We start from the raw sequence: 18,411 nt of genomic DNA on the forward strand, positions 1-18,411 counted from the left end.
ACAAAAAAAAAAAAAAAAAAAAAAAAAAAAAAAAAACCCTTATATGGGACCGGCGCAGTGGCACTAGAGGTAAGGTGTCTGCCTTGCCAGCGCTAGCCTAGGATGGACCGCGGTTCTATCCCCTGGTGTCCCATATGGTCCCCAGGAGCGACTTTTGAGCGCATAGCCAGGAGTAACCCCTGAGCGTTACTGGGTGTGGCTCCCCCCCCAAAAAAAAAAACAAAAAAAACCCTATATACTACTATCTCTAAACATGATTTTAAGCCCACTAACTGGGCCTTTCAAAATTTTTGATTCCTAAAGCATTGTTTACAGGTTTGGGTTATTTATTTTTAATTTCCTGCATTGAGATCACAATCAGAAGTGAAAGATTAGGAAGATAGTCCAGAAGGGGCCAGAGCGGTTGCACAAGTGGTAAGGTGTCTCTGCCTTGTCCGCACTAGCCTAGGACAGACCACAATTTGATCCCCCGGCATCCCATATGGACCCCCAAGCCAGGAGCAATTTCTGAGCACATAGGCAGTAGTAGCCCCTGAGCGTCACCAGGTGTGACCCAAAAACCCTCCCCAAAAAGGAGGGATTTTCCTGGCACATGGTCTACCCCAGATTAATCCCGGCGCTGCATATGATCCCCAAGCACTGCCAGGAGTCAGCCCTGGGCACAGAGCTAGGAACAGCTCCCGAGCACCTTCAGTTGTGACCCCTCTAAGTAAATGTCATTTCCCCTCCTGAATTAAACAATGAGGACTGAATATGACTAGTACTAAATGTATAATCAATCGTTCCAATCGTTTCCAAAGGGAGCCCCCAATCAAGGCCATGAAGATAGGCCCAGGTTGGCCACATGTGGCGTGGGTTTCCCTTTTTCCCTTACCTGAGTGGCCAGGCACTCAGGCTGCAGTGGGGCTCCAGTGGAGTTCCTAAGAGCCCAGCCTCAACCATTGGGGGCTGCCAGAGGCAAAGCTGGTCCATTGTCTCCGCTCTGCTTCCTAGAGATGCCAGGACAAGGACCCAACTCATAACTTGGAGAGTTTCCTAGTTTTCAGTGCCAGGAATGAAAATCAACATCACCTCTGGAGCCCCAAAAGGTAGGGCCTGGCCCTCTCCTGGCCTGTCCGCAGGCATCCCCTGAGGCTTTGTGGAGCGAGGACAAGGACAATCTTCACAGATTATTTCTGGTTTCCCCCCCAAGCCTGTCTCTTAATGTAGAACCCACATTCTTCACAGAATGAAAGAAATTCTTTGTTTTCCTCACAGCAAAATAAAAAGACATATATGCCCCTCCCCCTTCCACCTTTTAATTAAACTGGCCGGCAGAAGCCAAAATGGTTTAAGGAATTAAAAAAGAAAGGCACATTATTACTTGGTTTCAAAGTTCTTGAAAGAGCCAGTAGAGAGGAGCTAGTTCACAGAGATGGGCACCAGTCTGCAAATGACCCCCTAGTCCCCAGCAATGCCTGGCATGGCCCAAATACCCAACACATATCCCCTCAGTATGGGAACACACACACTAAAGCTGAATTATACACAGCACTTTGAAAAATGCTATTAAACTTCAAACTTCAGAGAAATTTGCTTTATTTCTGACTTGATTGTCCTTTTCCATATTTTTTTAAAAACCTGAGTAGATTTTCCCATGAAAATTCCCACCCAAAGGAAGTTTTTATTCATGCGTCACGTTAAAGAGCAGAAGTTACAACTCTGCAGACCTGAAGTCTTATTTTAGGACCACATAGGGCACCGGAATAAAAACAAAATAAAACAAACCCAAAAGCCCCCACAAAGCCTTCTATTTCTTGCGAAGTTTACAGTACTTCTAAAAATGACATTTTTCTCATGTGTCAAATCAAGTTAAATTCAACGACAGAGTTTGTTTTTATTTTTAAATGCAGTAAAACATGAGGGGTTTAGTGGTTTCCAGAAACTCTGATCTCTAGAAAGTATAAATATCATTGAATGTTTGGGTAACATGGGGAGAATAAAGAAATAAGTTATTTAGAGTCTATAAGGTGAAGGGAAGGCTGCTCTGATGGGAAGATCATCTCTTCACAGCTGGAGAAACATGGGGATTTTCCTTCTCTGTCCGCGGGCGACCACCTGAAATGAGAGACAGTGCTTAGTGTCCCTGGGGAGAAGGACTGCAGCAACCACCAGGTTCCCACCATCTCTTCATCACTAGGGCATTACAAAAGAATGCATCCTGGGATGGAGTGATAGCATAGCAGGAGGGTTGCCTTGCAAACAGCAGCTGACCTGGGTTCGATACCTGACATCCCATAGGATGACATGCCCACCAAGAGTGATTCCTGAGTGCAGAGCCAGGAGTAAGCCCTGAACATACCTGGGTATGACCCCAAAACCCAAACCCACTTCTTTTGTTTGGTTTATTTTTCTGGTCGCACCTGGCAGCCCTCAGGGTTACTCCTGGCAGGTTCAAGGGACCATGTGGGATGCAGGGATTTGAACCACCGTCCTTCTGCATGCAGGGCAAATGACCTACCTCCTATCTCTCTGCCCCCCCAAAACCAGATCTTTACACACTACTGAAGAAATCAGAAATGCTGAGTCTGGGGCCGGGCGGTGGCGCTGGAGGTAAGGTGCCTGCGCTAGCCTAGGACGGACCACGGTTCGATCCCCCGGCGTCCCATATGGTCCCCAAAGAAGCCAGGAGCAACTTCTGAGCGCATAGCCAGGAGTAACCCCTGAGCATCACAGGGTGTGGCCCAAAAACCAAAAAAAAAAAAAAAAAAAAAAAAAAAAAAAAAAAAAAAAGAAATGCTGAGTCTTAGAGACAGAAAAGGCGTGTGGAGGCTGGGAGGGGCTCCCACGCAGACAGATGCTCCCAAGCCTTGATGCTGGAGGCTTGGATTTGAGCACCATCACTTCAAAGTTCCCACACAGAGAGCTGGGAGTGAGGCATTAGTACCACCAGGTCAATGTCCTTCCTATCTTCAACCCCCAAATAAGAAGTATTGATGGCCAAGAAGATGATTCAAACTCAATACCGAGCACCTTGTGGTGCCCTTTCATCCCCCAGTATGGTTCCCAGCACCGTTTGGTCTGAGCTGCAGCACCAAGAGACCAAGCATCAAACTAGCAGGCCCTGTTATACCTTCTCCACTCCAGCAACACAAGGGAGACCCCTCTATTAAAAAGGGGGGAGGGGCAGGGGCCGGAGAGATAGCACAGCAGTGTTTGCCTTGAAAGCAGCCGATCCAGGACCTAAGGTAGATGGTTCGAATCTCCGCGTCCCATATGGTCCGGTGTCTGCCAGGAGCAGATAGCCAGGAGTAACCCCTGAGCACCACCAGGTGTGGCCCAAAAACCAAGAAAAAAAAGGGGCGGAACAGAACAGATTTGCCTTACCCAAGGCTGACCCAGGTTTGATCCCCAGCATCCCATATGGTTTCCTGAACCTGTCAGGAGTGATTTCCAGGCGCAGAGCCAGGAGTGACCCCTGAGAACTGTTGCATGTAGCCCCCAAAATAAACAAACAAAAAATATATACCGTATTTTCCAGCGTATAAGATGACTTTTGAAACAAAGTCAACCTAAAATTGGGGGTTGTCTTATATGCCGAGTATATCCCGAAAAATGTTTCAATATGCCGCTAAACAAAAATTGTCTGAATATTGCCACAAAACGAATTTTCCAACTCGATCCTGTACCAATCACTGCAAGGCTGCTCGGACCACCTATCTAACTCAGCCAATCCAAACAGGCTTTTGATGCATGCAAATTAGACAATGTTCTGGACCGAATCTACACTGTCAAAAGCCTGCTCAGATTGGCCAGAGTCAGAGAGGAAGTCTATTACAGTATAACCTTTGAACCTTTGTTGTGATTGGCTCACTGTGGTACATGAGCACAGGAACACATGCAGAACATGCAGCACAGGAACGTTCTGTCTGATATAGCGAATATAGGCCTAAACCTATGTTTTAACTGCAAAATTAGGGGGTCATCTTATACGCCAGCAAATATGGTATGATGGCAGATCCTGGAGTAAAGCCTTGGATGACAAATATATCTTACATTCTTTGCAGGGAATAATATGGTATTCCATGTGCATTCTGAGGGATGCCAAATTACTTGGACTAAAAAAGGAAGGTGAGGAACAGCAACGGAAAAAAAAAAACCTTTCTCAGACTGGACCAGAATTGCCTCTCATCAGCGCCCTCTGATGGCAAGAACAAAATACATAGTTCATCATTTATTTCCTATCAAACTTCAAAAATGAGCTAAGAAACTACAGGAAAGTCCTTCAGTTAAAACCCCCAAAAGTTCCCTAAGTGGCCTAGAACTCCTGGGGCTACCGGCTGTGGCCTGGTGGGAAGAGCGAGTAAGTCCTGATCCTTTGTATTCAGCGTCTGTGAGGACAGGGTACAAGGTGAAAGCAGGGCCGGAATAATATAGATTCAAAGACACTACATAAATGTCATAAAAATCCAATGCTGGGGCCCGGAGAGACAGCACAGTGGCGTTTGCCTTGCAAGCAGCCGATCCAGGACCAAAGGTGGTTGGTTCGAATCCCAGTGTCCCATATGGTCCCCCGTGCCTGCCAGGAGCTACTTCTGAGCAGACAGCCAGGAGTAACCCCTGAGCACCGCTGGGTGTGGCCCAAAATCCAATGCTGGAGGGCCAGAGAGATAGCATGGAGGCATGGCGTTTGCCTTGCATGCAGAAGGTCAGTGGTTCGAATCCCGGCATCCCCTGTGGTCCCCCGAGCCTGCCAGGAGTGATTTCTGAGTGTAGAGCCAGGAGTAACCTCTGAGCGCGGCTGGGTGTGACCCAAAAGCCAAAAAAAAAAAGAAAAAAAGAAAATCCAATACTGGGGCTAGGAGGCAGCTCAAAGGGCTGAAGCAATCCTCATGTGGATTAGACCTGGAAGGTCTAATTTCAGTGCCACCATGTATGGCCCCAACACAAAAATAAAGGTTACACCCCTCCCAAATGCACTGAGCAAGCATGAGAAAACGTGAACCCCTCCCTAAGTACACTTCAATACCAAAATAAAAAATCATCCTTGAGGGGCCGGAGAGATAGCATGGAGGTAAGGCGTTTGCCTCTCATGCAGGAGGTCATCGGTTCGAATCCCGGCGTCCCATATATGGTCCTCCCGTGCCTGCCAGGAGCAACTTCTGAGCCTGGAGCCAGGAATAACCCCTGAGCACTGCCGGGTGTGACCCAAAAACCAAAAAAAAAAAAAAAAAAAAAAAAAATCATCCTTGCACAGCAAATCTGATAATAGGACAAAAATGAATAAGTGTAAACAGGTACTTAGAAACATGCAATTTAGCATCAAAACCTAAGGCTGGGTTTTCTAATTATAAAGCCTGTCCATGATCTTACTTGTTCCCTGTGAATAAAGAGAATAAATACTACAGGTCTGGATCATCATCTGTCTCAATTCTGGTCCTCCTCAGGGCTGAGTCTGAGGGCTCTGCTCAGGGATCACCCCTGGTGGGTCTCAGGGGACCAAATGGGATGTCAGAGATCAAACCCAAGTTGGCCATGTGCAAGGCAAGTGCCCTCACTACTGTCCTATTACTCTGGCCTCCTTGCTAGAAAGTCATTTATTCCACACTAAGCTGCTCCAAAGCCTATCTATGAGAAACTGGATTTTCTGTACAGATATTATATATATATATATATATATATATATACATATATACATATATATATATATATGTATGTATTTTTTTTTTTTTTTTGGTTTTTGGGCCACACCCAGCGGTGCTCAGGGGTTACTCCTGGCTGTCTGCTCAGAAATAGCTCCTGGCAGGCATGGAGGACCATATGGGACACCGGGATTCAAACCAACCATCTTAGGTCCTGGATCGGCTGCTTGCAAGGCAAACGCTGCTGTGCTATCTCTCGGGGCCCCAGAAATTATATTTAAGAATATCATCTGGGGGCCGGAGAGATAGCATGGCGTTTGCCTTTCATGCAGAAGGTCATCGGTTCAATCCCGGCGTCCCATATGGTCCCCCGAGCCTGCCATTTCTGAGCATAGAGCCAGGAGTAACCCCTGAGCATGCCGGGTGTGACCCAAAAACAAAACAAAACAAAACAAAAAAAAAAAGAATATCATCTGGCCCTCTTCCTAATCTCCCAAAATTCTTCTTACAAAACAAACTTTGAGGGCCTGGAGAGATAGCACAGTGGCATTTGCCTTGCAAGCAGCCGATCCAGGACCAAAGGTGGTTGGTTCAAATCCCGGTGTCCCATATAGTCCCCCGTGCATGCCAGGAGCTATTTCTGAGCAGACAGCCAGGAGTAACCCCTGAGCACCGCCAGGTGTGACCCAAAAACCAAAAAAAAAAAAAAAAAAAAATAACAAACTTTGATTTTTTTTAACTACAAGTAACATAGAAAACCCATAGTAGATTTAAGTGAATTTTTAAAATGCCTCAGATGCCGTGGAAACATTAAAGAGAGAAATACATAGAAAGAGAACATTTGAAGCTAGAGATATATATAGTACAGAGGTAAGGCCTTGCATGCAGAAGGACGGTGGTTCGAATCCCGACATCCCATATGGTCCCCGAGCCTGCCAGGGGCGATTTCTGAGCGTAGAGCTAGGAGTAGCCCCTGAGCGCTGCCGGGTGTGACCCAAAAACAGAAACAAACAAGAAAGAAAACAAAGAAGAAACAAACAAGAAAGAAAATATTCTTGCTTTCAGCCAAGGATGAATGAAAGAAAATTCATACCCCTCTTCTTTCTCCCACTGGCTTGTCGGTTGAGGCCAAGGCTGCTGGGCTGATGAGAAGATCCTATGGCAAAGGCGCTTGGGAAGTCATCAGGAGTTCTCTTTGAGAGATGACCTAAAATCCCATATAAAATAGGTCTGTGACAGGAAGAAAAGCAAAACAATTAAATGCACGTAAACTGGAAAGGCCGTACATACCTGCTCTTTAAAAGGCAGCTACAGGGCCCAGAGAGATAGCACAGCGGCGTTTGCCTTGCAAGCAGCCGATCCAGGACCAAAGGTGGTTGGTTCGAATCCCGGTGTCCCATATGGTCCCCCGTGCCTGCCAGGAGCTATTTCTGAGCAGACAGCCAGGAGTAACCCCTGAGCATCGCTGAGTGTGGCCCAAAAACCAAAAAAAAAAAAAAAAAAGGCAGCTACAGAGGGCAGATCTCACTGGACATAAAGAAGTGGCCAGAGCTGGAGTGAGAGTGCAGCAGGGAGGATGTTTGCCTTGTACACGGCAGACCCAGGTTTGGATTCACAGTGGCATCTCTAGGGTTTCCCTGAGCCTGTCAGGAGTAAGCACTGAGCACCACCTAGTGTGGCCCAAAAACAAACAAAAGTGGTTCAGGAGCATCTATGGTTCATGCCAGCCTCCTGCCCCAACCTACCAATCCATTTTTCTTTTGAAATAGAACACGCTTGTGTGACCCCCACGCCCAGACCAAAGTGGCAAGTGCTCCCCTCTCTCCATTGCCACCTACCACCCCTCATCCTGCTCCCCACCTTGGTGATCTGTGTTAGATTATGAGTCTAAGGGATCCTGTTCATGGGACAAAGTCTGTTGCTTGGCTTGACTCCCTAATCAACTGCCAAGCGGGAGCGAGTTGGTACTGTGAATGGCTCACCTCTCTCTGAGGACCCTCATAGTGGGGTTCATAGAGCTGCCAAGCATGGACCCCAATCGTCTGGACACATGCTTCGGGATGCTCGCCAAAAGGGAAGGGGAGACTTAACAAAATAAAAGCAGAGACTGGTCTCCACAAGGTTTGAGACTAGGAAGGAGGCTGAGGATTTTGTTTCTGGAGCAGCGAGATCCACACTCAAGCACATTACTGTTTATTTTTTCAGGGGTTGGGTAGGGAGCACACTCAGCAATGCACAGAGCCTATGGTGCTGGGATTGGACCCAGGCTCCTGCATCCCGGACCACTAACAGCTCTCCACATCTGATCTTTTTATTTTTTTAAAGAGAAAGCAGCACTGTGGGGCCAGACAGGGTGAGCAGCCTGCTGGCATGCAGCGACCTGGTTTGAGCCCAGGTTTGAGCCCAGTAGCCCACAGGGCTCTCTGAGGCACACTATGAGGGATTCCCAAAAGCAGAGTCAGGAGTAAACCCTGAGGGGGGAGGGGGGAGGGAGGGAGAGAGAGACAGAGAGACAGAGACATAGAGACAGAGACAGAAAGAGGAGAGAGAGAGAAAGGGAGAGGGAGATAGGCAGAGAGAGGAGAGAGGGAGAAAAAGGAGAGAGGTACAGAGAGGGGGAGAAAGGAAGAGAGGTGGAGATAAAGGAAGAGAGGGGAGAGTGAAGGGGGAGAGAGGAGGAGAGAGAGTGGGAGGGGGGAGAGAGAGGAAGAGAGAATAGCAATATATCAAAAGTAATGTGAGAAAGAAAACAATCCCAGAGCAAACACTGGATGGGTCGAGAAGCCAAGAAATGAGGTTTTACTGGGCGGATCTCCCAGCCCTCAAAGCAGGGGCCTCCGAGCTCCCAGAGCAAAACTTCATTCAACTTATTCCCTATTGCACACTTAGGGCCCAGGCCACACTGAAGATGCACAGTCCTGTATGAGTCCCCGATGCAGGACACCAGACTGTCTCTGACAGAGAGTGAGCCCCACAGTAACAGCAATGCCTGAAACTTTTTTTTTTAAATTCCTTACATTGTATTATCCTTTGATTCTTCAAATGCATTGAGTTCCCGGATGAGAAATTGTCTGTCCAGTGGAACGGGCGGCTGACCAGATTCTGAAGGTGGAGGATCATGAAAATGGTGCATGTTAGTTGAAAAGCAGATCTGGAGAAGAAACACATTTAACGAGGTGCATGGCTTTATTAGGATTTTGGAAGAAAAGCAGCCCGTGTGCAGATCAAACCATCTGAAAGTCAAGTAAATCACAAAATACCTAGCCTGCCAAATGTACTTTCGAGAAACTTAATCATCTGCCACAAATTATTTCTTTTATTTTGAGGGATTTTGGGCCACACTCAGCAGCACTCAGGGCTTACTCCTGGCTCTACATTCAGGAATCACACCTGGCAGTGCCTGGAGGACCATATGGGATGCCAGAAATCCAACTCCCCTGCTATGCTATCACTTTAGTCCCAAGAAATTTATTTTTTTAAATGCCTCAATCCAAGGTTAAGAAAGTACAATTTCTACAGACAAACGACACTGCAAGGCCTCCAAAACCTATTTTCTAAGCAGCAGCAGCTTGTGAATTAAAAAACTAAGTACTGATTCTGTCCATTTGACGGCAATGACTTTAAAAAAACCCTGACTCCTTTCTTTTTTTTTTTTTTTTTTTTTTCGGTTTTTGGGCCATACCTGGTGACGATCAGGGGCTACTCCTGGCTATGCACTCAGAAATTGCTCCTGGCTTGGGGGACCATATGGGACGCTGGGGGATCAAACCGAGGTCCGTCCTAGGCTAGCACGTGCAAGGCAGACACCGTACCACTTGTGCCACTGTTCCGATCCCCCAAAAACCTGACTCTGGAGAAGTTGGCAAGGGTGTGGGGCACCTGGCTGGTAGGAGAGAACAAATTGGGGTGCCCTTGGCAAAGGAATGAAGCTGTGTCCCAAAGGAAGGGCTTATACTGGCTGTAGCAGCCCAGCCTCCAACTCTCGGCCCCAGAGAAATCAGAAGGGGCTGGAGAGATAGCATGGAGGTAAGGCGTTTGCCTTTCATGCAGAAGGTCGGTGGTTCGAATCCCGGCATCCCATATGATTCCCCGAGTCTGCCAGGGGCGATTTCTGAGTGTAGAGCCAGGAGTAGCCCCTGAGCGTGGCTGGGTGTGACCCAAAAACCAAAAAAAAAAAATCAGATATGAGCTTCTTGCTGCAGGAGTCTGCAGATGGATGAATCTTCTGGCAGCTTCCCTCATAACAGAATGAGGAATGACCCAAACATGCATTCAATTGGTAAAAGGCCGTAAGGACAATTGGCACCAGAGTCACAAACGCTTCAGGTCAAGAGCAATTTCAATTTCCGAGGCCAGGCCTGGCTAAGTGAAAGCCTCTGGTTTGATCATCAGCAGGGCGCAGGTCCCCCTGTACCACATTTCTCTGAGAGGCTTGGGTACAACTGGGGTGAAATTTGCTTGCTTCAAAAAAAAAAAAAAACAAGATTTCTGGGCCGGCTGGGGCAACACTGGGTCTCCAGAAGAGACTGGTGCGCAAACCAATGTGGGCATCTCTGCCCTGGCACTGCAAAGAACAACCCCACATGCTCTAAGCTGAGTATGCAGTCCAGGTCAGACTGAGGGTAACCCTCAAACTAAAGCAGCCATTCGGCTGCTCCATTCGGCACAGTCTCACTTTCTAAGACAAGCCCCTGACCTTGAAATGAATCCCAAGAATCCCTGGATGTAGCCCTCGTGGTCCCCAGCCTGATTGGGCCTGCGCCTGGAAGCCCTAGGCCTAAGCACTCAGCCGAAATCCTGGGGGCTGGGCCCCCTAAACGAAGGGAAAGAACAATACCTGTCTGGCAGGAGGTGCTGGGCACCACCCCAGCACACCAAAAACCAGAGAGAAATGCTTCCAGGTTCAGGTCAGATGGGTACTGGAAAGTCCCACCACCACCAAGAGCTCAACTTCCCTAGACTTCATGCTGCCTTTTATTTACAGAGACACATCTTCTGTGAAAGCATCTTCTAATACTAACCACCTGGTCTATGGGGAGTCATGTGATACAGATACAGGAACTTTCTAGGACTTCCCCGACTTCCCAATCTCACACTGTCCCCAGCACAGAGACTGACTCCTAGAACTGATATGTATCAGTCCAGTCTTTGTCTTTGTTTCCTTCCTTTCATAAATGAAATTTAGCAGACATGGGAAATTTCTTTTTTTTTTTTTTTTTTTGGGAAATTTCTTTAGTGACTCTGCCACATCCAACTTCTCTCTCATCCATCATTAGAGCAAGTGTGGAGTTGACCTCCTCTTCTTCCTCCTTTCCAATCACTGTGCTAAAGCTTTCCTAGGTAGCTGAGGATCTAAACAAATTGCAGCTTTAAGACTTGGCTTCCTATATATCTATATCTATCTATCTATCTATCTATCTATCTATCTATCTATATATTGATTTGGGGGCCACACCCAGTGACCTCAGGGGTTTCTCCTGTCTATGCACTCAGAAATTGCTCCTGGCTTGGAGGACCATATGGGACTCCAGGGGATTGAACCATGGTCCGTCCGAGGTCAGCCTTGCGTGCAAGGCAAATGCCCTACCACTGCGCCACTGCTCTGGCCCCGGCTTCCAATATTTTTATACTTAAATAAAGTATATACAAAGACACATCTCTGTATGTATTTTTCCCTCCTTTCTTTTGGGCTACACCTGGCGGTACTCAGGAACATACTCCTGGCTCTGTACTTAAGAATCACTCCTGTTGGTGGTTGGGGAACCGTATGAAATGTTAGGGATTGAACCAGACTTGGTTGCGTGAAGTCATATGCTCTCCTCACTGTGCTATTGCTCTAGCCTCTCTGGAATTTTAAAGAAGACACTAATAAAACAAATGTAAAAAGCACCCGCTGACAGTAGCAAATAGGCTGAAAGACAGATATCTGCTTCCTCTCGGTGGGAGAAATAACGATTTTTATATATACATGTAATATACATATGGGCAGCCAGGGTCCTTGATGTTTCTTTAGTTCACATCTACATGGTGGAGCTGTTCGCTCCTCTCCTCCCATTCTGTTATGGGTGATCGTGAAAATGGACATCTCGTTTAAGTGCTTCTTTAGTTATTTCTTTGCTCCTTGCTATGCGATGGGGTGGGGAAGGAAAACAGCAGAGTTTGGAGGAGGATGATCCAGGGGCCCCCTTACCTGCCAGGAGCACAGAAGCGGTGTACTTGTATTTGTTGAACTCCAAGTACTCACGGATCAACTCGTTAATGAGCAGGTTCTCATGTGACAGTGTTGGTCGGGGCTCCTGGTCATCATCGAGGACACCGAATACTTCAGCACGAATCTGGGCTTTTAAATGTCCCAGGGCACCCCTTTTCTCCAAGGTGTCCCTTAAAACTGTTAAAATGTAAGACAGCAAGGCTTCAGCTTTGGAAGAAACTGCCACTTGTAGACACACTGAAGAAAACTGTAACAAGGGCAGCACACACAACTGGATAAACTGGACAGTCTATCTGACTGCCATAAGTCACGTGAATAACCAAATAGGGTAAGGGAAGGGAAAGGGAAAAAGAAAAGGAAAGGAAGGGGAGGGGAGGAAAGAGGTCCAAATCACAATGATTCAGAACTTCAACTGATTTCATCCAATTCCAGTTGCTCCTTCCAACACAAGTCAGAGCCTGACACAGATCCTTCAGTGAAGGAAAAAAAGGACCACGTGGTATAGTTTTCTGGGACTTGGACTTGACTCCCATCATACATCTGCAAGTGCTTATCATAGCAAACCTGTTCTGTTTGTCACTGAAAACCTCTGGTCTAGAAAGAAGACAGATTAGCAATGATAACAAACCCAAACACCCGCCCCCTCAAAGGAAGGCACAGGCTGTATTTTCTTTCTGTTTTTCCTACTTTCTTTTAAATCTATACATTTGCTCAGTGGGGCTTCCCCAGTAGTGCCAGGGAGAGTTCGGGGCCACTCCCAGAACTTCTTGGCCTAGGCATGTGGATGACAGGCCAGAGGGTTTGGATCCTAGGAGCAGAGATAGAGGTTGCCAGGAGTCCAAACAAGGCCTCCAGGCATACACACCATCTCTTTGGACAAGTTCTCTGAACCCTATAGATAAAGATATATATATAAAACCCCTTTGCTATCAACAACCCCCCAAAAATGAGGGTTTCTCTGACAAGTGGGGTTCTATTTGCATTTTATAAAGTTGGACCGCCACGGTGCAAGAGGATCTTGAAATTTTATTTTATTTATTTATTTATTTATTTATTTATTTATTTATTTATTTATTTTTGGTTTTTGGGTCACACCCAGCAGTGCTCAGGGGTTACTCCTGGCTCTATGCTCAGAAATCGCTCCTGGCAGGCTCAGGGGACCATATGGGATGCCTGGATTCGAACCACCATTTTTATGCATGCAAAGCAAATGACTTACCTCCATGCTACCTCTCTGGCCCCAAGAAATTTGAAATTTTAAAGCACATGAGAAAGGTAGGCAGCCAATACCTTACTTCTAGTGTCAAGCTGAATAGATCCTAACTGCTTGGATGTGTAAGGGTCATGATCAGGGTTCTCTGAACCTGTGATAATGAGGTCTAAATATTTGTGCGGATGGTGAGGAGTACTGAGATAAATAAACTGGTGCCATCCCAAAAGGAGTCTGAGTCCTTCCTCTTTTTTTAAATAAAAAATTTTATTAAATTTAAATCAAAGCATCCCTAATGGCTAAGTCACAAATCCAGAGAATGGACACACCTCACTGATAGGTCCTCAAGTCGAGAAACAGGTGAAAAAACAAAACCTCAGTGCCTGAAAGTCCAGCACCACATATTCTTGATAACCACCCAAAGGCACCAAACAGTAGACAATTACTGGATCTGGAAAGCTTGGCATGGACAGAAACTTAAACTTTGAGAATAAACTACAATAAAATAACCTGGGTCATGGGATACAATTCTGAAAAGACTTAAAACATATTTTTGCCCATTCTTTTCCTTTCTTTCTTCTGTTCTTCCCCCCCCCCCATTCTTTCTTAAACTGTCCTCTGTACTTTTTTTTTTTCTTTTGCAGCTATGTATGTAGAATTATCCATTCATCAGACTTTTTAACAGGCCCCTTACAAGGAAGGGACAGCCTTGCAAGATTCCTGGGCCCTTAACCGAACCCTGCTCTCCAATTCCATCTTTGGAAATTAAGTGGAGAAACATTTTTTTACTGGCAAGGATCCTGTCCCAGCAACTGTATTTGTATGGAGCACAGCCTGGATGGGCGTGAGAGTGAATAACACTGGAGGGAAAGGCGGGGGTGGGGGTGGGGGGGAGGCTGGCCATAGCTGTTGGTCACCTTAAGGTTGTTATACCCAACTCAGGCCACAGTTCTTGCAATCAGAGGCAGAGCAGGTGAGGTGAGTCAATGTTCAAGAAATGGTTTATTTCCTATTTTGGTTTGAGAATTATACCAGACTGTGTTCAGGGTACCACGTGGTACTTGGCATGGGACTATGGCAGGGGTCTCAAACTCGAGGCCCGTGGGCTGCGAACAACCCTCCGTACAACATTTTGTGGCCCTGCTTTGTTTTGTTTTAGTTGTTTGGGTCACACCCCCCAATGTTCAAGGCTTACTACTGACTTTGCACTCAAGGATCACCCCGACTTTGCCTCCTGCGGCCCGCAGGTAAATTGAGTTTGAGACCCCTGGACTATGGCCTCCCATATGCAAAACTATCATTCAGCTGTCACTCAGGCCAGCTTGCTAGTGCTTTCAAAGGTATGTTTATTGTTTTGTTTTGGGAGTGGGCCATACCTGGCATGTTCAGGGGTTTACTCCTGGCTCTGCACTCAGGTGTCACTCCTAGTAACTCCAGGGGGACCATATGGGATGCTGGGGATTGAACCCAAGTCAGCCGTGTACAAGGCAAGCGCTCTTACCCAACAGACTGTTGCTAAAAGATTTTTTTTTTTTTTAAGATTTTTAAAAGGGCCAGAGTGGTGACAGAAATAGTGCAGGAGTGAAGGTGCCTGTGTCACACCTAGCCACATACAGCATCACTGGACACACCAATCATCTCCACTTCCTCCTCCCCCAGCATCCACTGGTGTTCTGGAGCACCAAAAGTGACTTCTGAACAGTCAAAGGTAAAGCCATGGACACTGCTTCAATTGACTCCTTTCATCCTCCACCACCCCCTCCAAAAAAACGTTTAAAAAAAACAGCATTATAAACATAAGATAATTGAGACCTAAGACAGTTTCACTAGATTTCTCCTGAGCTTTCGGCACATTTAGAACAAAGACTACAGGGAAAATCAAAGGAAAAACCATGATTCCAAAAGTGCAATGTCTTCTATTGGGACTCAGTATCTTTTCGTTGTTGTTGTTGTTATTTTGGGGGGGGCTGGGGGGTCACACCCAGAGGTGCTCAGAGGTTACTCCTTGCTCTGTGCTCAGAAATTGCTCCTGGTAGACACGGGGTGAGGAGGGGGCATATGGGATTCCAGGATTCGAACCACCCTCTGTCCTGGATTGGCTGCATGCAAGGCAAACAAACACCTTACCACTACGCCATCTCTCCAGTCCCAGGGACTCAGTATCTTAAAACACCAGACGAAAAACATCCTCTCTGTTTTTTGTGTTTGTCTGTTTGGGGGCACCCGGCAGTGCTCAGAGATTACTCCTGGCTCTGCATTCAGCGATCACTCTAGTGGACTTGGGGACCATATGGGATGCCAGGGATCGGCATCCCAAGTAAGCCATTTGCAAGGTCCTCCCCACTACGCCATTGCTCTGGCTCCTACCACAACCTCAGATTGCAGACGCCTGTCCTATGCCCCAGTGTGAAAGCAATACTGTTCCCTCAAGGGAATCCTGTTAGGATAAAACGTGTTGTTAGGGTAAAGGCAAGTCTTCACTCACGACCAGGCAATAATATCCTGTTGCCTCAAACATGTGGTATTAAGACCATGGCTACCCACCATGTTCTCAGACACCTAATCTCCAAGTGCTGATTCTGATCTGAAATCTCTGCTAACTGCTAATTCGGATCCAAAAAATCATCGAGATCTTATTAAGGGATAAGGGACCCAGGCACCCAAAAAAGATTTTGTGAAAAGAGAGAAGGAAGGGAAAGAGATAAGGAGACAGACAGAGACAGAGAAACAAAGATAACACCAGAGAGATAATATAGTGGTAAGGCATTTGGTTTCACAGAGTCAGACACCAGGGTCCAATCCCAGCATCCCTTATGGTCCCCCCGAGCCAAACCCCAAAACCCGAGTGACCCACTCAGTAAAGACAAGAGCCAGGAGTAAGCCCTGTGCTCAACACCACCAAACAAATCAAGCAAACAAACGCAGCAACACAAGGAGAGAAAAAGAACAAAAAAGGAAAGAAAGACACCCTCCCTCCCAGATTTTTAGATCCTAGTCCAGTTCCAGCTTTCTGTTCAATTGCACCCGATGCACAACACTGCCCCAAAGAGCAAATCCGTTAGATGGATGGCCCGGTGCTGGGAAGATCCTGGCCCCAGAGCCTCCACCGTGATGCCCACCGGGCTGGTCCGAGCAAATGAACGAGGCCCATAAAGGCTGAGACCCCAAGAGAGACAGACAGGCACCTTCCTACTGCACTGTTAGCAGAGGAAACATAGGGCACTCAGGCAGAGGGTGGGTGGAGGATGGAGGGAGATAATCGAGCAAAGGGCACGGCTCTCAGCGCCCCGAAAGTTCAGAAACAGGGTCCAGAAGCCACACGGGGCACTCGCCAGCAAGAGCACACTGCTCTGAGCAAGGCTTGCAAAGCGTCTCCGGGCATCACTTCCCTGGATGTGTTCCTTGCAACACGCCGCCGCAAGCCTGCTCCCGGGAAAGCTGACCCTAGAGTTGTGCAAGTGCATCGTTTCGTCCCTCCTTTTCACAGGCTAAAAAAAGGTCGCTCGACCGGCCAGATTCCAACTTGCACTCACCAGCCTTCAGCTCGGCCACGGTCGCCATCTTTCAACGGCCGCCAGGGGCGCGCCTCGCCCGGGCGCAGGCGTAGCCCCGCCCCCTGGCCGACTTGCGTCGTGAGGCCTTCGTCCAATAGAATAACCGTTCTCGAGCACCGTCCCGCCCCTCTTGGTTTTTCTGCTCTGTGATTGGATGGATGGGGAACCGAGCCGAAGAGGCTTCACCCAATCGGCGCTCGCTCTGGCTGTAAGTGACGGGTGTGTTGTTGGCTTAACTTTCACCTACTAAGCTCAGCCACTGGCGCATCTCTGCAGCTCTAATTATTTGATTGGTGAGAGTCGCCACGATAGGAGCCTGTGATGCTCCAACTTGAGCGGGCGGGCACTAGAAATTTGTTAAAAAACAGGTTCCCGGGCCCCCACCCTTACTTAGGGTTTCTGATTCAGTCATTGGGATGGGGCCCAGATGTTGGAGATTCTAACAGGTTTTCAGATTTTGCATCTGCTTTTAAGCCAGATGCTGTGTAAAGCTTCGAGCTTCGATGGTTATTTCCTTTTGATCAGAGGAGAAAAATGAAGTCCTGGACAGTGTCTCCAGGACTGCTTGCACACAGGACCACTAGCAGGAGGTGGAGTAAGTTGAACAGCTTTCAGGAGACCAAGCAAGAGAATTTTGTAAACTGATGGATGCATAAGCAATGAAGACAAGACGATCGTGGGAGTTAATGTGTCCCAAACTCTGCTTCTATGAGGTTCTATGCTTCCCAGTATGCTGCCAAGAGAGACAACTATAGATTCTGGAGCAAAAGTAGTTTTTGAGATTTTTTTTTTTTTTTTAGGGGACTCCAAGGAGCATAATTTTAAACGAAATGGAATAGAATAAGTAGAAAAGCTTTTTGTTCATTTGAAACATGGCGGTATATATGTATGCTCTGGTTCCTGATGGAATTCATTTGTGTGTGTTCCGGGGTGTGTGGAATGTTTGGGGCCTCACAGTACAATGCTGACTCCTGGAGACTGTGTTCAGAAATCACTCCTGGCTGTGCTCAAGGGACTATATTCAGCACTATGGATCGAACACAGGCCAATTACATGCAAGGCTAGTACCCTACCCACTGTAACCTTACTCCCGCCCTCCCGATGTAATTCTTTATATATTTTTTTCAAGTTTTTAATTACTTTATTTAAACACCTTGATTTACAGGGGTGTTCATAAACACAGCTAGTTTTTTTCCCCATAGTTACAGAGTTATTATTTCAGTCATATGATATTCTAAGTCCTTTATCAGTGCACATTTCCTGCTACCATGTCCCTAGTTTCCTTTTTGTCTTCCGCCCTGATCTCTCCCCTGTTGCTCTCTCTCTCCTCTCTCTCTCCCCCTCCCTTCCTCCTCTCCCTCTCCCTCCCTCCCTCTCCCTCTCTCTCTCCCTCCTTCCCTCCCTCCCTCCCACCCTCCCTCAGTCCCTCTCTCCCCGCTCCCTGCCTACCTCACTCTTCCTTTTATCTTCCCCATAAGTATATACCAGTCCAAAAGGAAAAAGTCAGAAAACCATTCTAGGGGGCCGGAGAGATAGCATGAAGGTAAGGCGTTTGCCTTTCATCCAGAAGGTCAGTGGTTTGAATCCCGACATCCCATATGGTCCCCAGAGCGTGCCAGGAGCGATTTCTGAGCGTAGAACCAGGAGTAACCCCTGAGCACTGCCGGTGTGACCCAAAAACAAACAAAAAAAAGTTTGGGGCCGGAGAGATAGCACACAGCAGTAAGGTGTTTGCATGCAGAAGGATGGTGGTTTGAATCCCGGCATCCCATATGGTCCCCCCAAGCCTGCCAGGAGCACTTTCTGAGCATAGAG

At 47.2% G+C, this 18,411-nt stretch overlaps 1 protein-coding gene across 4 annotated transcripts; it reads right to left on the reverse strand.

The window, feature by feature from the left end:
* Window positions 1-1,561: 1,561 nt before the first annotated feature.
* CEP20 (centrosomal protein 20) lies at window positions 1,562-16,644 on the reverse strand. 4 transcript variants are annotated; one of them, XR_007503208.1, is made up of 5 exons: window positions 16,576-16,644; window positions 11,812-12,009; window positions 8,639-8,723; window positions 6,715-6,828; window positions 1,562-2,097 (listed from the first exon to the last, which is right to left on the reverse strand). XR_007503208.1 is itself a non-coding variant. In XM_049789236.1 (5 exons), the coding sequence occupies exons 1-5, from the start codon at window positions 16,601-16,603 to the stop codon at window positions 2,039-2,041; spliced, it is 507 nt and encodes a 168-aa protein (XP_049645193.1). In that variant the 5' UTR covers window positions 16,604-16,644; the 3' UTR covers window positions 1,562-2,038. The 4 variants fall into 4 exon arrangements, 2 of the variants coding, with proteins under 2 accessions (XP_049645193.1, XP_049645194.1); XM_049789236.1 differs by having other exon boundaries at window positions 6,715-6,851; XR_007503210.1 differs by lacking the exon at window positions 1,562-2,097 and having other exon boundaries at window positions 6,798-6,851; window positions 8,639-8,772.
* Between the last annotated feature and the right edge of the window lie 1,767 nt (window positions 16,645-18,411).

Source organism: Suncus etruscus, chromosome 15 (assembly GCF_024139225.1).
Source record: "Suncus etruscus isolate mSunEtr1 chromosome 15, mSunEtr1.pri.cur, whole genome shotgun sequence".
Taxonomy (NCBI): domain Eukaryota; kingdom Metazoa; phylum Chordata; class Mammalia; order Eulipotyphla; family Soricidae; genus Suncus; species Suncus etruscus.

What these genes read in the sequence shown, in the direction of transcription:
- CEP20 (XM_049789236.1), bottom strand. Translation starts at nt 16,603, where the DNA reads ATGGCGACCGTGGCCGAGCTGAAGGCTG. An exon ending in GAATCAAAGGATAATACAAT is followed by an intron (nt 6,852 to 8,638) that starts GTAAGGAATTTA and finishes TTCCTGTCACAG; the next exon opens with ACCTATTTTATATGGGATTT. An exon ending in CAGTGGGAGAAAGAAGAGGG is followed by an intron (nt 2,098 to 6,714) that starts GTATGAATTTTC and finishes CTCTCATTTCAG; the next exon opens with GTGGTCGCCCGCGGACAGAG.